At 33.7% G+C, this 21,044-nt stretch overlaps 2 protein-coding genes across 2 annotated transcripts; both read right to left on the reverse strand.

The window, feature by feature from the left end:
- Positions 1–1,594: 1,594 nt before the first annotated feature.
- LOC113771705 (aspartic proteinase CDR1-like) lies at positions 1,595–2,962 on the reverse strand. Its single transcript, XM_027316274.1, has one exon. The coding sequence runs from the start codon at positions 2,960–2,962 to the stop codon at positions 1,595–1,597; it is 1,368 nt and encodes a 455-aa protein (XP_027172075.1).
- Positions 2,963–7,317: 4,355 nt separating this feature from the next.
- LOC113771706 (putative late blight resistance protein homolog R1A-3) lies at positions 7,318–11,082 on the reverse strand. The gene has a single exon (XM_027316275.1). The coding sequence runs from the start codon at positions 11,080–11,082 to the stop codon at positions 7,318–7,320; it is 3,765 nt and encodes a 1,254-aa protein (XP_027172076.1).
- Between the last annotated feature and the right edge of the window lie 9,962 nt (positions 11,083–21,044).

The raw sequence follows: 21,044 nt of genomic DNA on the forward strand, positions 1-21,044 counted from the left end.
CACTTGGTTTGCTTGTAAAAACCTTCTAGAAGTTGTCACATGACCTATTAGAAAATGACGCTTAGTTCGCTTGTGAAAACCTTCTAGAAATGTCAATACATTGAAGGTTCAATATTGAAGGAGATTTAAATACATTGAAGGTTCAATATTGAATATATATAAAATCTTTCAAGCAAAAAGAATAATTTGACAATGTTTCATACTTTAAGTTCTTGAGTTTTTGTATGCAACATTCTTGCATGCAAACAAATGCAACGTAACATTATTTCTCTCCTTCGTAGGTTTTGCGTTCATAAATGCTTACTTGATTTTATCTTTATTTTTAAAAGAAATTTTGTAATGAGTGCATCATGGGCGCTCGTTAAGACATTAACTTATCATGTGAATATGCACAATCATAACTATTGCACTGTTGCATTTAAAACACTTTCTAAAATAATAAAAAAATAAAAAGAAAAATTAACACTTGAGATACCTCTTAATGTATGTTTAGTGACACCTATTAGCTAAACCGAGGGTAAAAAGCTAACCTTTTTTTATGGGATATTTTATATTGGGTACCCAAAATAGGACTCTTTAACGTACCTAAATTATCGTGTGAATACACGATATCATAATTATTGCACCCTTGCATCCAGACACTTTTTGTAATTAATTACACATTTTTAAAAACTGGCACTTGAAACTCTCCTTATCTTAAATCTAACTAAAGGACCAACATATATACAGTATTACACTTTACAAGTTGGGTGACATGATTGATGTAAAAGATAAGAAATAGTGACTAAACCATGTAACTGAAATAGTTTAAAAGAAATAGCGACAATTAATCGTAAACTTAATCTACTTATCATATTCAATACGTGCATCCTATCATCATTTCTCTCCTCTAAGAGTCTCCTATTTTTCTAAACACCTAATTTTAGCTTTAAACTCAAAAAGTTATTTTTTCTGTTTTAATTGTTTTTTTCAAATCTTTCTTTTTTTCTTGCAGGAGCTTTTAAATTCGGATTACGATCATGAAAATCTGAGCAGCTGAGAGCAACTTGAATCAACTGCAATCGATAACACGAAACAACACCACTAATAGAGATACCTCTGGTTGGTGGAGCATTTCATGAATGATGACAAATTATTGTAGTAATTGGTTTCTCACCATATGCATATATGCCCTTAGCATCGCACACTCAGAATTACTACCGGACAAACTAATTTTCAAATAGATGCAACGACTACATTGATTTTCTGGCAGTATTTTGGCCCAAACTCATTAATATTAAAGGTGTGAAGGAAAAACCAATAACACTTAAAGACGTCTTTTTTGGAAAAATAAAATACTCTGTTTTGCATAAGAAGAGAGATAGTAAGTGAGATGAGAATGTTTGAATTAGCTTCCAGCAAAGCACATCCAAATATTTTTAAAAAAAGGGAAAGAAAATATTTTGGACACGGTTTAGTTGGATATATCTAAGCACCCAAGAAAAATGAGTTTTTGAGGTAATTAATCACGAAATAGGAACAGCATCCAAAAAAAATTCCAATACTTGAAAAACCTATTACAATACACATCATTCCATCAAAAGAATAGCAATCCCTACTTATATTTGGTGCAACTAGTTGGCAAGAAGGAGAGCTTCTTGTTTACAAGATCATATCCAATAAGATGATTTATCTGCAACACGTTCCCAAAAATTGCAATACCATCAGTTGGAACTATAGCCAAACAAACTATCCCCTTAGACACTTCAAGAAATGTACCATCTGGAGGTAATTTTATATCAGCATTAGCAAAGTGAGCAACAATTTTGGGAATCTTGAGACGTTTTTCAACCTTATAGCAAAGGCTAAACTGACCTCCTGGATCAGAAACCCGTGTACCCCTTGTTATTTTGATAACTTTAGCTTCCAATCTTTGGTAAAAGTCCTGAAGCACAAATGTTAGCGTTGTTCCAGAATCAATAATAATGTTACCCCCCGGAAAATCATTAGGGGAAGAATTGTCTGGCTTGGACAAACCATCATATGGAATCCTTGTATTTCCAACGCTGAAGCCTGTTAAATTGAGATAGTAGAATGTATCTGTATACTGCTTGATCAATGGAGTCGAAAGAACTCCAGGGCCTGAAACAACAGCATTGCTACCGAAATTGATCTTACTTGAAAAGTTCGAATCTCTGGGAACCAAACAGTATGAAAATTTACCACCAATTGATCCATTCAATTGCTTGATAATCGACAATGCTCCACCACCTAGACCGACTATCCCAGACGAAGTTTCCTGGAAGATGCCACCACTTGCTTGCCCGCAACCAAAAGCAACATTTGGGATTGATACATTTCTGGTAGAGCAGGATTCAAACGTAAAAGTTTCTGTAGAAAGATCCCCATTACTAAAAGAACCGTCTCCATAAGAAACTCTATACCCACATTTATTTCTAAAATCACAAAATGTAGTTCCAGGATCAGAGCACAACGGGGAGTTGCATGACAAATGTCGATAAGTTGTTGTTTTATTAGGATCGAAAAGAGGGGCGTCTTGCTTGTAGCATCGTTTGCAGGGCTTGCATTGTATCCATGTAAGATCGCTGCCTGTGTCAGCAATGGCTAGGAAATCAACCGGTGGGGTTCCGATGGTTACTTTAATCAGATACTCCCCACCGGCGGATGTGATGTGGGATTGGATTGGAGCAGAAGAAGAATTTGACGAATGCTTGGAACGAGATTGGGAGACTCTTTTCTTGAAATACTCGGCTCGAGCGAAGGAACGGTGAAAAGATTTGTTAAGCATTTCAAAGAAGGAGTTGGAGGGATTACGCAAGGGGGATTTTGGAGAGTCTCGATGTATGAGATGAGTAGAAAAACCACCATCTTTTCCTTCAATGAGTGGATAAAAGAACAAATTGATGAAGACTAAAAGGGACAACTTAGAAAACATAGAGAAAACTGGAAAATTTGCAGCCATGGTTGGGAAAACTTGAGACTGATTGATAGCTAGAGGTATCTGATACCTCGGGTATAAATTACGTGAAAAATGTCGTCTTATATATAGTCAGTAATGTATTAGCAATAGCCAGCATTACATATAAATGCATACATTTAATTATTCCTACAAAATACTCCTAAAACATCTATCAACATGACTCTTAATTTTTTACGTCCTTACTCAAGTGGGACTGTATCCAAAGATTTTGTGTCATTAATGCATTCAATTATAAATTACTACTTACCATAATTAATAAAATACATAACGGGTATCATATGGAGTATTATATTTACCCATATTATGCAAATTTTTTTTTAAATGCACGATTGAAAATTCAGCGCAAAAGTATGAGTTCAGTAAAATTATATATATAAATTTTTACGTGAATAGAATGAATATATTTGAAGGTTGCAAAACTCAAATACAGCAACAGTTGTTATAATTTTCAAAATTATGCCACATTAATACCAATTTTAACTCTTATCCTTGTATGTGAGACATCAAATTAATTAGAATTTAATAACCATATTAGTTTTATATGCTTAATTATATGGAAACTAATATATATATATATATATATATATCTTTGTTTTTTAGTGTATAACTCAAAGGATATGTCATTTTCTTATATAGAAAATTTAAAGGGCAAATTCCACTTTACCCCCCTGTGGTTTAGCATTTTTTCACATAACCCCCCTATGGTTTCAAAAGCTATACATAACCCCCTTATGGTTTGGATTAAAGTGTCAAAGTAACGGAAATAGTTACTCGTAACGGCGTCACCTAAAATGTCAAAAATACCCTTATGTAAGGTTGAAATTTATGTATTAACCAAGGGGGGTTATGTGTATATTTTGAAAATCATAAGGGGGTTATATGGTAAAGTATTAAACCATAAGGGGGTTATATGGTAAAATATAAAAATCATAGGGGGTTAATGTATCATGTATTTATAAGGGTAATTTCGACATTTTTAGAAGTTCCGTTACGAGTGACTATTTCCGTTACTTTGACACTTTAATCCAAACCATGAGGGGGTTATGTATAGCTTTTGAAACCATAGGGGGGTTATGTAAAAAAAGGGTAAACCACAGGGGGGTAAAATGTAATTTGCCCAAATTTAAAAGTTTTTCAAAAATTGAAGCATAATTTGGGAATATAATAGGTCAAAAATTTATTAGGTGGTTTATACGGTTTCTTTAAAAGTACAAGTATTTTTCATAGTGTTTTTAAACTGTATGGAACACAATTTTTTTTTTTTTGAATTATACATAGGAACATGTATATATTACATGTGTACAATACGAGTTTTTTTTCTTTTTACTAACTAGGCTACTAACCATTATTTTTATTCTTTCCTTGTCTCTTCTACTTTTGAATGATTCAAATATGTTCCCATAGATTTCAACGAGTGCCCACTGAGTGTTTGTTAAAATCTACTTCAGATGTCAAACTTTTGAAAAAACAAAGTTAATTAAGAAAATTATATAAATATAAAGGAGTGTAATAATTATTAATGTATGCATATAGACATATGATAGATTGGGTGTAGTTTAAGTACATTAACAAGTATCAATTGATCATCTGTTAGAAAAATTTATCAAATAAAAAAAATAAGTTGAATGTGAAATAGACTCATAACATAAAAGATTTCCCTACTGAATGTTACTCACTATTTATAGCATATAACAGTAGACATTTTTTTCCTGAGTGCAGTCCGTATTTATTATAGAATATGCATTCATCAACAGATGCTGTCCTAATTAAAAATTTAATGCTACAATGATCATGACGAGACGGACCCTTTAGCAACTCTTCCCTTCATTGACATCCACTCCCTTTACTGTCACAGTGCCACTAAGGCCCAATGAATTGCCACTAAGCTATCATTGCAGAGTTCGAAACCATAAAGAATCCTCACAGAAAAAAAGTATTTTTTTTTAAACCTCAAATGTCTTTAACAAGCAACATGCCAATTATCAATAAATCCCACCAAGAATCCTTCATTTTAAAAAACCAATTGCTTCTGCATTAATTGTCAAATTTGATGTATGCACCAACAGAACACATAAATACTAAAATAAAAAATAAAAAATATAATAAAACAACAAATATAAACAATAAAATTCTGACATGTAAAAATGTAATATATATTTTCATTCATTACAAATGGAGTCCTAGAATTAATTTTATCCATCTAAATTTAAATAAAATCCATATCAACCATCAATTGTACCATAGAAGTTGATCTAACAATTGTGGTATATACACAAACTGTTTCATTTGGTTACTAAACATGGTCTACTCATGATAGCAAACACGTACATCCCAATTCCATTTCTCTCCTCTAAAATGCTGCTGTTCTGAAATGATTATTTCTAACCAAATTCCATTTCTCTAAATGATTTTAGCATACCACAATTAAGAGGAAATGCATCACTATTTATTATGTTAAATTAAGATGAAAATGTTTTGAATCTTCAACCTAGGTATTTATGTATATTTTTAAATTATAAATTGGTAGTTTGCATCTAACATACTCAACATTGATAGCACAAAGGCATTTTGAATTGGATTTTTGAATTCTGTCGAGTTCAAATCATTTTACAAATATTGAAGTAGTTCTTTGCCATCCAATTTCTTTGAAACTACCAGAATAAATCTATTATTTGCACAACTTTTTGTTTATTGTTTGGTAGATCACTTGCAAAGCTGTTTTCAATGCAATACAGTCGTGAAAAAACTTTATGGCTTCATATGGATTTACAAATTTAATGAAGGATTTGAAATTCACCCTAATCACTTTAGTTATTTGGATTCATTAAGAAGCATTTGACTTTGTAATTCACCAATATTAAAATATATATTAAATATTAGAATAATTGGTGATTTATAAATTTAAATATTTTTTAAATAATCTAAACAACTACAGGGATTTAAGAGAATTTCAAATTATTCGTCAAATTTTTGAACCCAAACACAGCATGAGTGAATGTACAGGGGTGAGGTAAACTGTTTTTTATGTTTTTGGATACTATAAAATCGCTTTTAGCAACTCCCTCATGTAATGTGTTTCACTTGTAGAGCCACAATAAAAGTATACAGGGGTGAGGTAGAGATAATGAGTAGATTTTTTGCAAATTAAAATATAGTTGCGGCTCCAAAGCATTCAAATTTAAAGGGCTTTTTGAAAATTTGTAGAATTTTAAGGATGAACAAGAGAATTATCTAAATCTTTGGATAAGAGTATCTGGACTTGGAGGAGCCCTTCCAGGTCCATCTTTGGTGCCCATCATTTCCCCTGAAACTATATAAGTTGGGGATGGCCTTAAAAATTATGCTAATTATGCTAAAATCTCTTTAAAAAATGTTCCACTTATACCTTGCCTCTACATTTTTCCTGAATGTTACCTATTTTGGGAGGCCTTTTGTATTTTGAAAATTATAAAGTACTTTTTAAGATATCAATTTTAGAACAATTTAAAATGTTTGATAAACAATTTTACAAAAAGTTCTTAGGATTACGACGATGTCAAGTGAAGTTAGCACAATTAACTCTCTTAACTTGGCTTCTCTTTGATGTCAGGTTCAAAGTTCGAATCTAGAGTCTAGTAGTTGGGAACAGAAAGAATGTAAGGAAGGATGGGAGGGTTTTTTTTTAAAAAAAAAAAAAAAAAAAAAAAAAAACTTTGGGTTTCTTCCTTCATTTTGTACAACAATCAATCTTGGTATCAAAAGTTATTTCGTTAACTACCAATAGTATATTATTGTAATTCAAAGTTCAAACCAATAAAGACAAATAAGTTCTTAGAAAATTTGCAAACTCAGTTGTGGAAGCAGAGTACTAGTATTGAAAAATTGCTTTCCAGAGAGTATTTGGGGTACGTATATGTCCCAGTACAAGATTCGGCCACAGGAATAACAAGAAATTTGCAAAGAAAACAAGACACAACATAACCAGTATGTGTGCAGATGTAAAGGGTTAATAAAGAAAAGTAGAATGAAGTGGCTTCCCAACCAAACCAAACACACTTGAAAAGATCAATCATCCATCATGAAATAAGGATCTTCAGATCAGTGTATTTCCCCTGCTTAATTGCTCTTCCTGAATTTCCTCCAATGAACTGGTACGGTTGGGACATTTAGACACCTCAAGTATTTCAAGAGTTGATAGCTTTTCCTAACAAGAAGGGATCTCCTCCAAAAACTTGCAGCTTTCCAGAACTAATTAAGAAAAAGAACAACTTGATCTTGATGCTAAACAGATACACATAACCCGTAGCAGTACACAAGTAAAGGACTTACAAAACTTACTTGAGGAGATCAATCGTCCATTATGAGATAAGGATCTTCAGATCGGTATTTCCGTTGCTTCTTTGCTCTTCCTGAATTTCTTCTAATGAACTGGTACAGTTGGGACATTTTGACACCTCAATTATTTCAAGGGCAGAACTATTTCTCAAACAAGAAGGGATCTCCTGCAATGCTCCACAGCGATCCAATACTAACTTCTGGAGACCAGGAAAATAGTCCTGCTCGTCGTACTCGGAGGAGGCTGTCCACTTCGCAATGTTCAAGGAAGCTAATTTCAAGAAACAAACTTTAGGGAACTTCTCTACTTCCATTTCCCATATTTCCCCCTCAAAGGCTTGTTTGAGTAATTTGAGCACCTCAAGATTGGGTAGATTTCCAATTGCTGCCATTTTGCTCCATGGCATGCGAAAATAAGATAGGGTCAATTTTTTAATAGTCAAAGGAAATTGGAAATCTAACTGATATCGGTCACCGGCGTAAATAACGCAACCCAGACTGAGTGATTCCAACTGACTTAGACAATTCATTGCTACATGATATTGAACACCTGGCTTGAGATTGACAGAGCATCTCAGCTTGCGGATATTTGGAAACTTTCTCAACAGTTTGCTGATGTTTTCCTCAGGATCGAGAGACAAACAGGACAAGAAATCTAAGTCAAGCAACTGTGACGAGTTGTCAAGATTGTCTCTAGGGAAAAAAAAACAATAATGCTTATCGACCTCATCAATTAGCTGTAAATGCCTTAGTTTCTTCAGGTTCCATATGGTATCTGGTAGTGAAACTGAACGATGAGTTGAAGAATTTCGCCAAATCAAAGTTTCCAAGTTCGGGAGATTGCATACTGATGATGGGAGACTGATTTTACCTCGACCTAGAATCGCCAAGTAGCGCAAGTGAACAAGCAGTTCTACCTCTCTAGGAAAGGGGTCGAGTCCAATTTGGCTCAAATCTAACACTCTAACAAGTTTCATGATGTGAAAAATGAATCGGAGGTCAAAACTAATACTGTCTTCATCGTGACTGAATAATAATAGACTGCGTATGGCAGGAGAAAATAACCTCAAGTTGTCAAAGTGCTCGAGCTTAGAATCAATAATGCATAAGCGGCGTAGGTAGCATGGCACAGTGAAAGCAGACAAGTCATCATACCTGCGCACCCGCTGCAAAAGCTTTTCTTCTTTGGCTTTTGTCACACAAAACTCATATAACAAATCGTGAATGCGACAAGCTTTGACCCCATCAATGGATCTTGGTTTCGAAACTATGACTAAGCTTCTGCTAATAAGTTCCATCAGGTAATCATTTGCCACATCCTCTGATCTCTTGGGATGAGTTTTTTGAACATATCCTTCGGCGACCCATAGAGAAATCAACCTCTTGGTATTGTGTTCATGGTCTTCTGGAAAGGCTGCAAAATAAAGAAAACATGCCTTCAAAGTATCAGGTAAATGTTTGTAACTGAGCTCTAATGTAGCGATACACTGTTCCGTACTAGAAACATTCCTCGAACTTAAACCTTCCACAGCTTCTTTCCAACCATTTGGGTCCATCCTTGAGAGAATCCCGGCAAGAATGACAACCGTAAGAGGTAGTCCTTGACACATTTCCATGACTTGCTGTCGAATTTCACATAGTTCTGGAGGAGCCAAATCTTGTCCAGGATATAACTTCCCTTTTAGCAAATCCCAGCTCTCATTAGGAGCGAGTTGACGAAGAGAATATGGTTCATGGTCGAGTTTGTCTTGCGGAACAACACCACGGAGCCGACTTGTCAAGATAACTCTACTTCCATTTCCATCATCAGGGAATGAGGCTTCCAATCCGTTCCATGCATCAATGTCCCATACATCGTCCAAAACAATGAGATATCTGTTTTTCAGCAAACGTCTTTTGACTTGAAGAGCCAGATCTTCTTCACCCATCTCAAAAACATCCTCAGGAAGCTTGGACTCAATACAAGTCAAAATTTGAAGCAACAGATTTCTCTTGTGGTGTACTTGAGAAACAGTACACCAAGCCCGCTCATAAAAATGGGACTTCACTGAAGAATCATTGTACACTTTTCTAGCCAAAGTTGTCTTACCGCATCCCGGCATACCCACAATGGAAACAATTTTCACTTGTCGTGATCCATTTCTGAGTCCATTGATTACCGATGCCGTCTCATCCTCGAATCCCACCACCACGTCATTGACTATTGGCTTACTTCCCTGTTGTGGCATGTGATTGAATCTCTTCGTTACTTCCTTAACTTTTCCACCAAGTGTTCCGCTATCACAAATCTTCAAGGCCGCAGCTTTAATGATGTTCATTTCTTCTAAAATGGAATGAATGGACATTGAAGAAGAATCTAAGATATTTCCAGTTATTAAGGAATCAATAAGAAACTCTATCCTGTATGCCACCCCAACAATACGATCCCAAATTGCCTGGACCTCCTCATCCTCATTTTGCAGGCCCACAATTTTCCGCAGCAAAGAACGTAAACAAACAAGTTCTTCCTGGACTTTTTGAATTGGATGATCGATCAAAGCAATCGAGCCGGCCTCAGAACTTGTCACATCCATCATCTTTTCTAGAAGGGAATCAACAAAGCCCAGTCCATTGGTCGTAGGAAAAGTGAATGATGATGATTCTGGACACTTCTCTGTGATTACTGCATCGATGAGCTTAATTATTTCCAATAACTCAGAACACACGATATCCATATCCTTGGCTTGTATGGCGTCTTTGATTGCATTCAGAGAGAGTGGGGAAATAAAATCTCCTCCATAACATTTCACGACTCGAGTAGGATCTCTTACTTTCTCATCGAACTCCTTTGGCTTCTCCTTCAAAATGGTTCTCAAGGAATTGAGCCCCTCGTAAAACATTTGTAGTTGACGCAAAATCACAGGACAAGTACCATGCTTTAGTTTCTCCCAAAGATTACACAGGAGAGAATGGTAGAAGTCTCTCAATATGCGCTCATCTGTATCTCCGTATGATTGTCTTGATAATTTTGAAGCAATCAGGGCCTGGATACAAGTCTCAAGGACTTGCGGTTCAACAGGAATAATCTTCTGCGGCAGTTCCGAAATGCTTTCCTTGATATCCTTGGGCGATCCGAAACCCTTCTTAAACTGGAACTTATAAGAGAGGCCTGCTGCATTGATAGCCACAGCTTCAGTGTGAACCAACAAAGGTCCCAATTCTGTGTTTTCAACGCCATGCAGTGTGAGAAAACGGATGAAGTTTTTCATGAACGCCAGCTTCTCTTCAAGGGCTTTAATTAGTCCAACTTGATGTGCCAGCCGACTCCTTGGAAGATAATTCACTAGATTCTCCAGAAGAGAATCCATGAATTCCATAAGGTCATCTTTTCGAACGACCGAATTACTGGACTGCCGTGACGAGGAACCCAAGAAAAAGACGTACCAGTCGCAAATTTCTTGTTCGAAGGATTCCATGTCTTTTTCTAAATCATGGACCACTTTCCAGGGCTGATCAGAAGATTGGATCTCCTTTGCCCACTTGGGAATGGCTTCTCCAATGCGAACTGCCAGAGCTTCTAGGCTTGCATGATGATTATTTGCCTGGTTCTTTTTGTTGTCAAATAGTAATTGCACATCACCGTTGCTGTATTTTCTCGCACACAGAAGAAATGTTCTCAGATATCTTGGCATGTGTCTCATGCGTCTCAGGTACTTCTGCGGCCAATTTGGAAATTCTGGATAATCGTTCTCCAGCGCTTGCAGATCATCCAAGATGGAAGTAATACAAGTGATACTAGTGGAGGCCATCTAATAAAAGGAAGATCAACAAGGGAACCAGAATGTATCGATCTCAGTTTAAGAGATGAAACAGTTCTCAAATATGAAAGGAGATCTCAAATAAGAGGAGAAAGATCTGCAAAACCTCAAAAACAAGTGCTCTCCCCTTTTCTGCACGTTGATTGCTAGTGTCCAGAAAGTAAATGACAAATAGTCATCGGATACTTCTTGTATGATTGAAAGAAAAAAAAAGACCCACTGCACATGCGTTATCCACTAGTCCAATTGCTTGAATGGTACAAATAGAAGTTATGGTATGGTGTTTTATAACAAATAGAAGTTTTAATGCTTTGGGCTCTATTGATTTCCATGTTTATTGCCTTGCCATCAAACAACAGCTTTTCACATTGAGAGCTGTCTACAATGGCTTTAAGTAAAATTGGTAAGCACCACAATCTCCGATTTCACTCCTATTAGATGGAGTTTGTCAATACCTACACGATTCAGCATTCCGGCGGCTGTCTAACCAATCAAAAAGGGCTCCCTTTAATCATTAAAATCTTGAAACGTTTGGGGCTGTTTACAATTTAGTCAATCGCAAAAACGTTTTGTCAGCTCAATGGTTTGGCGTCTGTTAAACTTTCAATTTTCACACAGCTCATGCACCGGAAAACAAAGGAATCACATAACTCAATCAAAATCAAAATGGTAAAATATAAAAAACTTCTTGTGGTTTGCTAAATGTTTAATTTAACTCTTTTTTATTTAAAAACCTACATCGTGGTTTCAACTAAATTGAAAATTGGACGGAAAGTATCCAATCCAAAGTAGAAGAAATGCAAGTAATACTATAGTACTGGAGGCCATCTAATCAAAGATTAATAAGAGAACCAGCAGAGATCTTAATTTAGAGATGAGACAACTCTCAAATGTGAAAGGAGATCAGAACTGCAAAACCTCACAATCGGTTCTTTTTTTTTTATTTTAATTTATGTCGATCTTTTTGGTAAATTATGGATTCAGCTTTGATAAATAATTCTTAATTCGGTTATTTTTCACCAAAGTTGTTGTATACTCACAATATTTTTACCATAAAATCATAATATTATTTTTGTAAAATATTGTAAAAAAATATTGCTAAACAGGAAATATATGCATACATGTCAAGTGTGAGCCTAGTAAATAGAATTCTTAATTATTAGTAAAATAAAGACTTAAATCGTAAAATCAATTTCTAAAGGGGTATTAGAATAAATAAATTGATTAGTTAGATTTTGTCATTCTAATTATTTTCACCACACTTACCCCTTTCTTTACCCTTTTGGAAAGCTCGTTTATGAACTAGAGTCTAGACGTGCCTTTTCTTGCTTAAAAATAAACCCCAAAGTTAAGTTTATGATGAAATCAACAAATTTTAAGAAATAAAAAAATTGTATCAACATTTTAAATATTATTTTCCCTTGCTAAGACAAATGAAATGCAATTGTATAGTTAGAATGAATTAATTATTTAAGAATAAAATATATGAATCGTGCTCATATCCAACTTCACATGAACATTTTACTTTATATCTTTCCAGTTGAACTTTTCACAAAAAATTTTGTGAATTTGAATTGAATAATATGAGGTGCATTGTTGAATTTGGATTATTGATGTTTTTTCTAAGTGTTACTGTGGTTGATAAGAATATAATGATTTATACAGCTTAATTACCTTAAAATGGCTATTTAGTTTCAATTGATAGAAATAGTTGGATTCTTTTATTTTTTGCTTTTCTTTTAGTATTTCTTTATACTGATAGAAGACACATAATTATGTACCTGTCTCATGATATGCATATCAAGATTCTCCAAATGAATATGGACTCTTTTCTTATTCTCTTTTGTTCTAAGAGCATCTATTTTTTTATACTAATATTTTTTTACAATCTTCAAATTGTGGTTAATGAAATTGGTCAAACTATTATGAGTAAGTAAAATCTAACAATTAATCCACATCGGGTCAGGTAATAGGGGAAATTAATAATAAAATAAAAGGATAAAATTGCAACCTATCAGAAATTATTTCGAATAAGAAACTTTGATGCACATAAAAATTGGAGATGAAATGTGAGGGTCGCTTGTACATTTGGACATTTGAAGCTTGTCTTCAGAATCTCAACATTCAACACCCCTCTTACCTGTTTTTCTTGTCGAGGCAACACTGCCTATACTAATAATTTATCTGAAAGCCTTCATTGCTACCCTTGGTTGTATCTCCTGTACAAACCTACCCCGAAACCCCTTTAAAACTAAACTATTTTTCTTATTGAGGGAAACTAGGGTTATACTGGTATTTTATATGAAAGCTTGTATTTCCTTTTGGTCCTATTCTTGACACATTGACTAGTGCTATCTGATGAATCTTTTTGGATTTTTGGACATGTAAGTGAAAAAAATTAGGTGGTACTAATCCCAAATGAATAGTTAATTAGTGAACATTTTGTGTTAATCTATTTATTGATGTTTTAACATGTATACTTTCATATGTGTCATCAACCTTAGGGTGAATTTTTCAGGATCATTGGAATTTCTTAGGTCATTTTATTAGATCTCAGTATCGAATTTGACTTTGAACCAGTTGGATAGTAGATGGGATAGCATTGGCATACATAAATATTCTAAATTTCAAATTTGTTGAGTTTCACAATGCAATTTTTGTAATTTTCTAGATCTATTAGATGTAGTGATTCTTCAGATTTATTATATACGTGATATAATTAAAGTATTTTCTGCCACATTAGTGCATATTTCATTGTATTATATCGTTTATCAAAAAAAAAAAAAGTTATCTAGATCGCATATATACATAGTGATAGTACTCCTGATGTGCGCACGTAGCTGGTTAATATCATGATTAGGTGACATCTATATTTGCAGGACAACTAATGACTGTGACTGACATCTTCGCAAGTGCAAGTGCAGCAGCAGCAGCCGGCCTGAAGCAGAATTGTAGATTATTTCAAAAAATTATGCAGACAAGATCATTGATAGATTAAACCAAGAAAAGTGGTCTTACAACAATGACAATACGTCAATATTGAATCCTTTATATATATATTATCAGTTTGCAACCTAATAAATTTTTTATTACTGTAATCAGACTATTGTCAAGCAATTATTCTGATTGAAAGAGACCTTGCGCCTGCACTCAATTTTAATTTCATTGGTTAATGTGAAAGTTTCCTTGAAAGCTTGTATCCGGACCAGAATTCAGCTTAGATGCCTTGATCTCAATATTTGTTTAGCATGCGCATTTCCTTTCAGACTCTCCATTTTCTCAAAGGATTGTTCACCTATGAATGAGTACTTCCATTGAAAGATGCCAGGGGACAAATGTGCTCCATTTCAAATCACCGTTTATTTAGAAAATGCCAAAGAGAAAGACAAGAACTATTTTGAACCAGAAATGCTAAAGGAGAATTAACTCAATCAATTATCCCACCAAAATCCAACGTTTAATGTGCAACAAAAGTACAGTTCTGGTCCCCAATATTTAGTCCATCTAATATTTCGATTAAAACAAAATTTGTCTTCAACGCAATTTAAGACAACTAACGAAAAATCACAATAAGTAATAGTCAAATCAAATTGATGTACGTCAACAATTATGATAATCTATATTTTTGTTTAAGTACATCAAATTTGCATGGGTATGTTGTTAATACCTCACAAATCCCTTATTATTCAACCAAGGATGGAGCAGCCCTTTCGCTCCCCCCACAACCCGCAAAATTTCGGAATGTAGGAGGATTAGTTAAAAAAATAGAAAGTCACAACTTTTTATCCAGCTTCTCAAGGATCGACTCTTTCTAAGCTCCATTATTATGCTTCAAGCATCAACTGTTCTCAAACTCCAATTTTGCAAGGCAAGTTTTTATTTTTGTTTCCTTCAAACTTTCTTGTATTATATTTTAAATTGTATTATTAATTTTGAAATAGTTATTTTTATTTTGAGTTTGTTGTTTTAGAATTATGCAATGATTATTGCTTCTATTAATGTAAGAAAAATAAATAAATGAAGCCAGTAATATGAATTATTAATTTATTACTATATTAGATAGTTATTTCTCGCATTGATAGGAAATAGAATGGTAGGGAATCCAAATTTTGTAGTTTGAATTATACTTTTTCTTTTATTATTGAAATCCTTAATTTACATTTTAAATTTATCATGCTTTATATGCTATAATATGTGTTACTACTATATGTTGGATTTTTTGCCTCCCCTAAACTAAAGTTTTTGGTTCTACCACTGTATTCAACAATATCCATTTAGCTCTTTTGTAGCATCATGTAAAGTGGAAAAATTGACCCCCAAAAAGAAAAAAAAAGTGTCTCCAAGCATTAGTTAATATTTAAGTACAACAAGTGTCTAGTCACTTTACATAAAATTAATAGGGGATTATGTGGCCAAATGCGAAGCCATAAGGGGAATAAGTGGCAATTCCATATTTTCACATATTCCACGTTTCTAGCTAGCATGCATGTAGGTTGATCACCGTGACTATAGTTGCTTTTTGTCTATTTTGGACTTTACGTACAATCATAGACAGGTTAATTGGATATTTTAAATAATAGGAGGATTGTATGATAAAATGCGAAATTATGAAAGATAAAATTATTTTGGACTACGAGGATTTTGCTGAGGATTTTGCTAGTCTAGCATTAAGAGAAGGAAGAAGCTGAGGATTTTGCAATTACTCCTTACAAAGCCTACGCGTTCTATCATCTTTCTGCTTCACTACACCAAATCCCGTTTGGTATAGTACTAAAATCTTGATTAACTCCTATACAAACCTGTGTTTAGTTTAGCTATCTTGAAATTGACGACCGGTTTTACTACCTTTATTTTATTTGAATGCCTTTATTTTATTTGAGTGCCTTTATAGTTTATATCTTTGTTGTCCCGTTACTAATGAAGAAGACAAATTGTCGCAAGTGGAGGCGCCAGCAGCGGCCGGCCTGAAGGACGACCGTCGGTTATATTCAAAAGTTATAGAGACAAAAGATTATTGACAGATCACGCCACTAAAATTGGTATCAGAAACAATGACAATATTGTTCTTTTTTTTTTTTAAATAAATTTTCCAGGCAAACTTTACAAGTTGAAGAAATGAAATTCTAAATGTAAACTGACATGGAACGCTACTGACTAATATATTATGGTAAATAAGATTTCATGTTAATACATAGTGAGATATAGAAGTGGCAAAATGGATATATGGTTGATAAATAGTTTTAGTTAAATGGATAGTGGATCAAATTGATCCAATCCAATTAAAACCATTTAATAAATGGATGTCATTTAAATGGATAGTGTAAAACCATGATCCATCCATTTATCCATTTACTTTCTCAAATCCTAAATTTAAGATCCAAATGTTTTTTTCCAAAAAGATATAGATTCCCAAAATTCTATCCTTAAATCACCTAGAAAACTTTTGGTAATAACAAATGCTTGTGCTATTACTCTATTTTATTCTTCATAAAAGCAGTTTTAAATTATTTTAGTTCTAAGAAAATGTAACTACTGTGGTCAATTTAACCTTAAATCATTACTTAAAGTATCATCTCGTAAAGTAATGAACAATTACTAACTTGGCTACATTATTATAACTTTTGGATGAATTGAATATGTCTTTACAATGGAAGGAAGTTTATTTTTCCAATTTTTTGCACTCTGTTCAAGAGGGATGCCTTGAATAAAAATAGAGTTCCAATAAAAGGTCTTATATTATTTGATAAATAAAATATTTTCATCACATGAGCACATAGTACCTAGAAATGTATGAAACTCCTTATTATAATATTGATATACAAGCTACCTTATATTTACTTAGTGAATTAGGTGTTTTTGTTTTTGAGGGTTGGGTTGGATGATAAAGGGAGAAGGATTATAAGTAGGAGATCATAGATTCAAGATCTTCCACTTATTAAAAAAAAAAAGAAGAAGAAGGTGTCATTTATATATCTTAACCAATGTCGTAGGAACACTCGTTAGAAAAATCTTTTTATAAATAAAAGAAAAAAAATAAAAAAATTACTTTCACACTGTATGATACATTCTTGCTTTTTCTTTACTTTAGAATGTGCAAGTTTGCTGTCATTACTATATAAGAGTTTAATTAAAAAAAAAGTGTAGAGACTAAAATACAATTTTGAAAAGGATGGAAGAAGTCTAAGAACTAGAAGTGAATAAAATGCAATTAATGCTATTGACAACTTGGCATTGAGGAAGTTATGAAGTAAATAATATGTGGACCCACAAAATTCCATCCCACTTTTTTATAAATATTTGCAATCACAATGTGTGTTTTCTCTTTTTTAAATTAAGTGGATATATATGGATGATATGGATAATCCATTTAAAGCCATCAACATAATTGGGTTTAGATGGTTATCTATTTAAAACCATTGAATTTATTTGGGTCATCCAAATCCATTTAAGTGGATATAATTTGTTGTTTCCCAAGGGCAAAGTAGGAGAATTCAAGTAAATAAAAAAAATTTTGGGTAGCAAAAAGTTTGGATGGGGTTGGCTCTAATCAACACCACGGGTTAGGACATGTTTCTAAAATCATAGATTGTTTACAGGGATTCTTACAGATTACCCATTAACACAACCATACAGGTACATATTATCTACCAACACATCCTTATATTGACAATTGGATTTGAACATACGACCTTTTTGTAAGGAAGTGACCGAAATTTTCTATTCTACATGCTAAAGGTACACAATAAAGATACAAAAATTAGGGGTTAGTATAAAATTCTAGCATTCTCTTTTATCTTCTAAGTTGTAGCATAGAGAATTTACAACTTTTACGGGACAAAATAAAATTGGCTTACATTCTTTGTGTTGTATCCTAAAGTGCATGTAACTGAAGAACCAAAACAAAGAATGAGGGATTGATGTCATATTGAAATCATTTAGGCCTTGTTTTATAATTCAATTCAGCATTTAAACTTAATCTTATAAGTTGCTGATACTTTAGCATAGAGAATTTACTACTTTTATGGGACAAAATAAAATTGGCTTATTCTTTGTGTTGTGTCCTAAGTACATGTAACTGAAGAACCAAAAAAAAGAATGAGGGATAGATGTCATATTGAAACCACTTAATCATCATGCTTTCAAACACATTCTAATTCAGATTTTGTACATTTTTAAGGCTTATTTAGCATATGCCAACATGAAAGACTTTGAAGCAAATGACACTTATTCTAAAGGTGTACTGAGTTGGTAACTAGTAATGTACGTATTTAATGACAGATTGGTCATGGAGTTTTGCATGCAAGAAAATCAAGCAACATAATGTGAGTTGACAAGATCACATAAAAGCTATTAATCTAAATTAAATGAGACAATAATAGATATTAACCTTAATATGCATGGTTCCTTGATGAGACTACATCAAAGGTCCTACAAGTTCGACATTTGGCTCTTTATTGCTGTAGGCAACCCTGAAAGGACAAAATAAATGGCTTTTTCGTAATAGACATTCCAAAAAAAAACATTGACTGCATATATGTTTTGAGCAAAGAACAAGTCTGCCTAGTTATTGAGATTAAAACTACCAAATTTTTGTCCCAAATTGACAAGATAAGAGAGCCCCAAATTAACAAAATTTTATTAACTAGGCAGACTTGTATATTTAATTGATACAAGATTGGGAATGCAAAAACTCTTATATGACCAGAACTGCATATTCGGAGCTAGCCAGTGTCTTCACTTGAGAATAAGTCTTACAATCACGATTTCTTACAATGCAAGAGAGAGAATACAACTTTTTTTTTAAAGCAGGCCTGCAGGCCAACTTTGCATGTATTTCTTAATTTAAATGACAATCAATCCCGGTCAATTGTAATGGATATAAATAAGATGAACAATTTATAGTTTTTTTAAGTCTACATTGTGTCTGAGGGGAATCATAGTTCAGAATATCACAGAAATGGTGACAGAAATGTCTAAAGTTCTGTTATTCACTGCCTTGTTTTCCTTACTAATTCTGTCATCATACTCAAGTTCGATTCCTGACAGCTTCATGTCATCAAACATCTCAGTTCTGAATGTTCTTTTATCTCCCCAACAACTCTTCTTATTTACCCATCGTCGAATCTTGACAGGTGTCGAGCCTGTACAATAATAATTACCTACTCAAAAAAAATACAAATTTTGTATATAGCGGTGAATATGGTCGAATCCACAGGAATTGGGGATAATTCGTTTCTTCTAGAGTTCACCGCATTGGGGGTTTTTGGAAAATATAAAATCACTAATTAACTAACTAATGAAACAACTAATAGAAATAAATAAGAATTAATCAATAACCAATACGACTCTAGCCAAAGGTGCAACTTTTCAGATACGGTCCAATCAACTGATCATCGATGCAAAGATAATTCAATTACTCATTACTAGATTGGTTATAGTTGTCATATACGCGATAAACGACCAGTCTTTCCTTACTTTTTCGATAGTTAAGGTACGACCATTAACTATTTCTCTAACCAAGAAATAACCCTAGGTACGACCGTAGGATTTAATTACTCGATTGCATTAATAATTAGAAAAACCCAACCCTAACTAACAAACACGCAACGAGGGTTTGTTTAAGTTAGATCATACGTTTCCCTAACATGAAACCAATCACGCTAGTCGCCACTGGTATTAATCAATAGAACAATTACGGATTCAATCAATTAATATGACAGTAGATTATTAGGTTAACTGGAATATCGGGCCCTTGACATTCAAATAACAAAACAATCATAAACAATTAAATCAGGAAATGTACAAATACCAATAAATAAAAGAAATAAGTAAAATAATTAGATCTCACAGATGTTCAGAACCGAGTCCTCAAATTGACCTTCGACTAGAAAAAGGAGCTAGTTCATCTTCATGGAGGAAATCCCATGCAAAAGTGCAGAAGTAAATCTCTGAAACAAAGCTATGTTTTTGTCGTCCTCATCGAAGAGACGGCAGAGAAGAAAACCCAAGAATATTAAAAACGAAGGAACTGCCCCCTAAAAACTAAAAAAACAAAGTTCTCCTATTCTAAAACCAAACTACTACTTGTCTCGTGGTCCCCGCCGAGATTCCCCAATCAAAGTACAAAAAGGTAAGGCCTCTTAATGTTTCCTCTTTTCTCGTTTCTCATTGCTCCTAGGACTCCTAGGATTCAAGACACTCTTCATCAGCAAAAGAAATGCAGTCCGCGTATATCACCATGTGGGCCAGGTCTGTGGCTTATTTGAAGTCTCAATTGTCTCCAGAAAGTCCCTCCTTTTTTGTAGTTTTCTGCTTCACTCCCTGAAATTGGGTTCAATACCAAATATAAGTAAATATTAATAATTAAAACAATATTTGGCAAGGATAAAAGGGAAAATTAACAATAAAATTACTAACAATTAACACCCTATCAAATCTTCAATCCAAAATCTTAGGTTCTCTGTATCAAGGAAAAAACAAAACCTTTGGCAATAATGACAGGTTGTCGATGCCCGTGTAATAATAAAAATAAATCTAGTTGCCAATTAAAGTAATCAGAACCCGATTCTAAGTACTGGAGTAGGGACTCTAGGTGTGCAATGGGTTACTTGATTCACCCTGTTCCCGAAGAGTTTGCTTAATCCGATATACCAGAATGGGATTGCTTATTCACGAGGATTTATTGATTTGTATAAAGGGCAAGTAGGGTCGTCTCTTCAGGGATTGGGGGTATTTGTCTCTTTTGAAATTCAAAGTAACAAGGGGGTGATTTTGTATAAAAGATGCCAATTAAGACAGTTCGAATAAAAACAAATAGCTAACTAAGAATTAAACTACAATTCACTAAAATCAGAGTAATATTAACTAAAGGTCTAGTCAAGAAATAACTTCAGCAATGGTTCATCTAATTGATCATCGATACAAAGGCAACTCCAATTATTTACTAATAAATA

The sequence above is a fragment of the Coffea eugenioides genome, chromosome 5, assembly GCF_003713205.1.
Source record: "Coffea eugenioides isolate CCC68of chromosome 5, Ceug_1.0, whole genome shotgun sequence".
Classification (NCBI taxonomy): domain Eukaryota; kingdom Viridiplantae; phylum Streptophyta; class Magnoliopsida; order Gentianales; family Rubiaceae; genus Coffea; species Coffea eugenioides.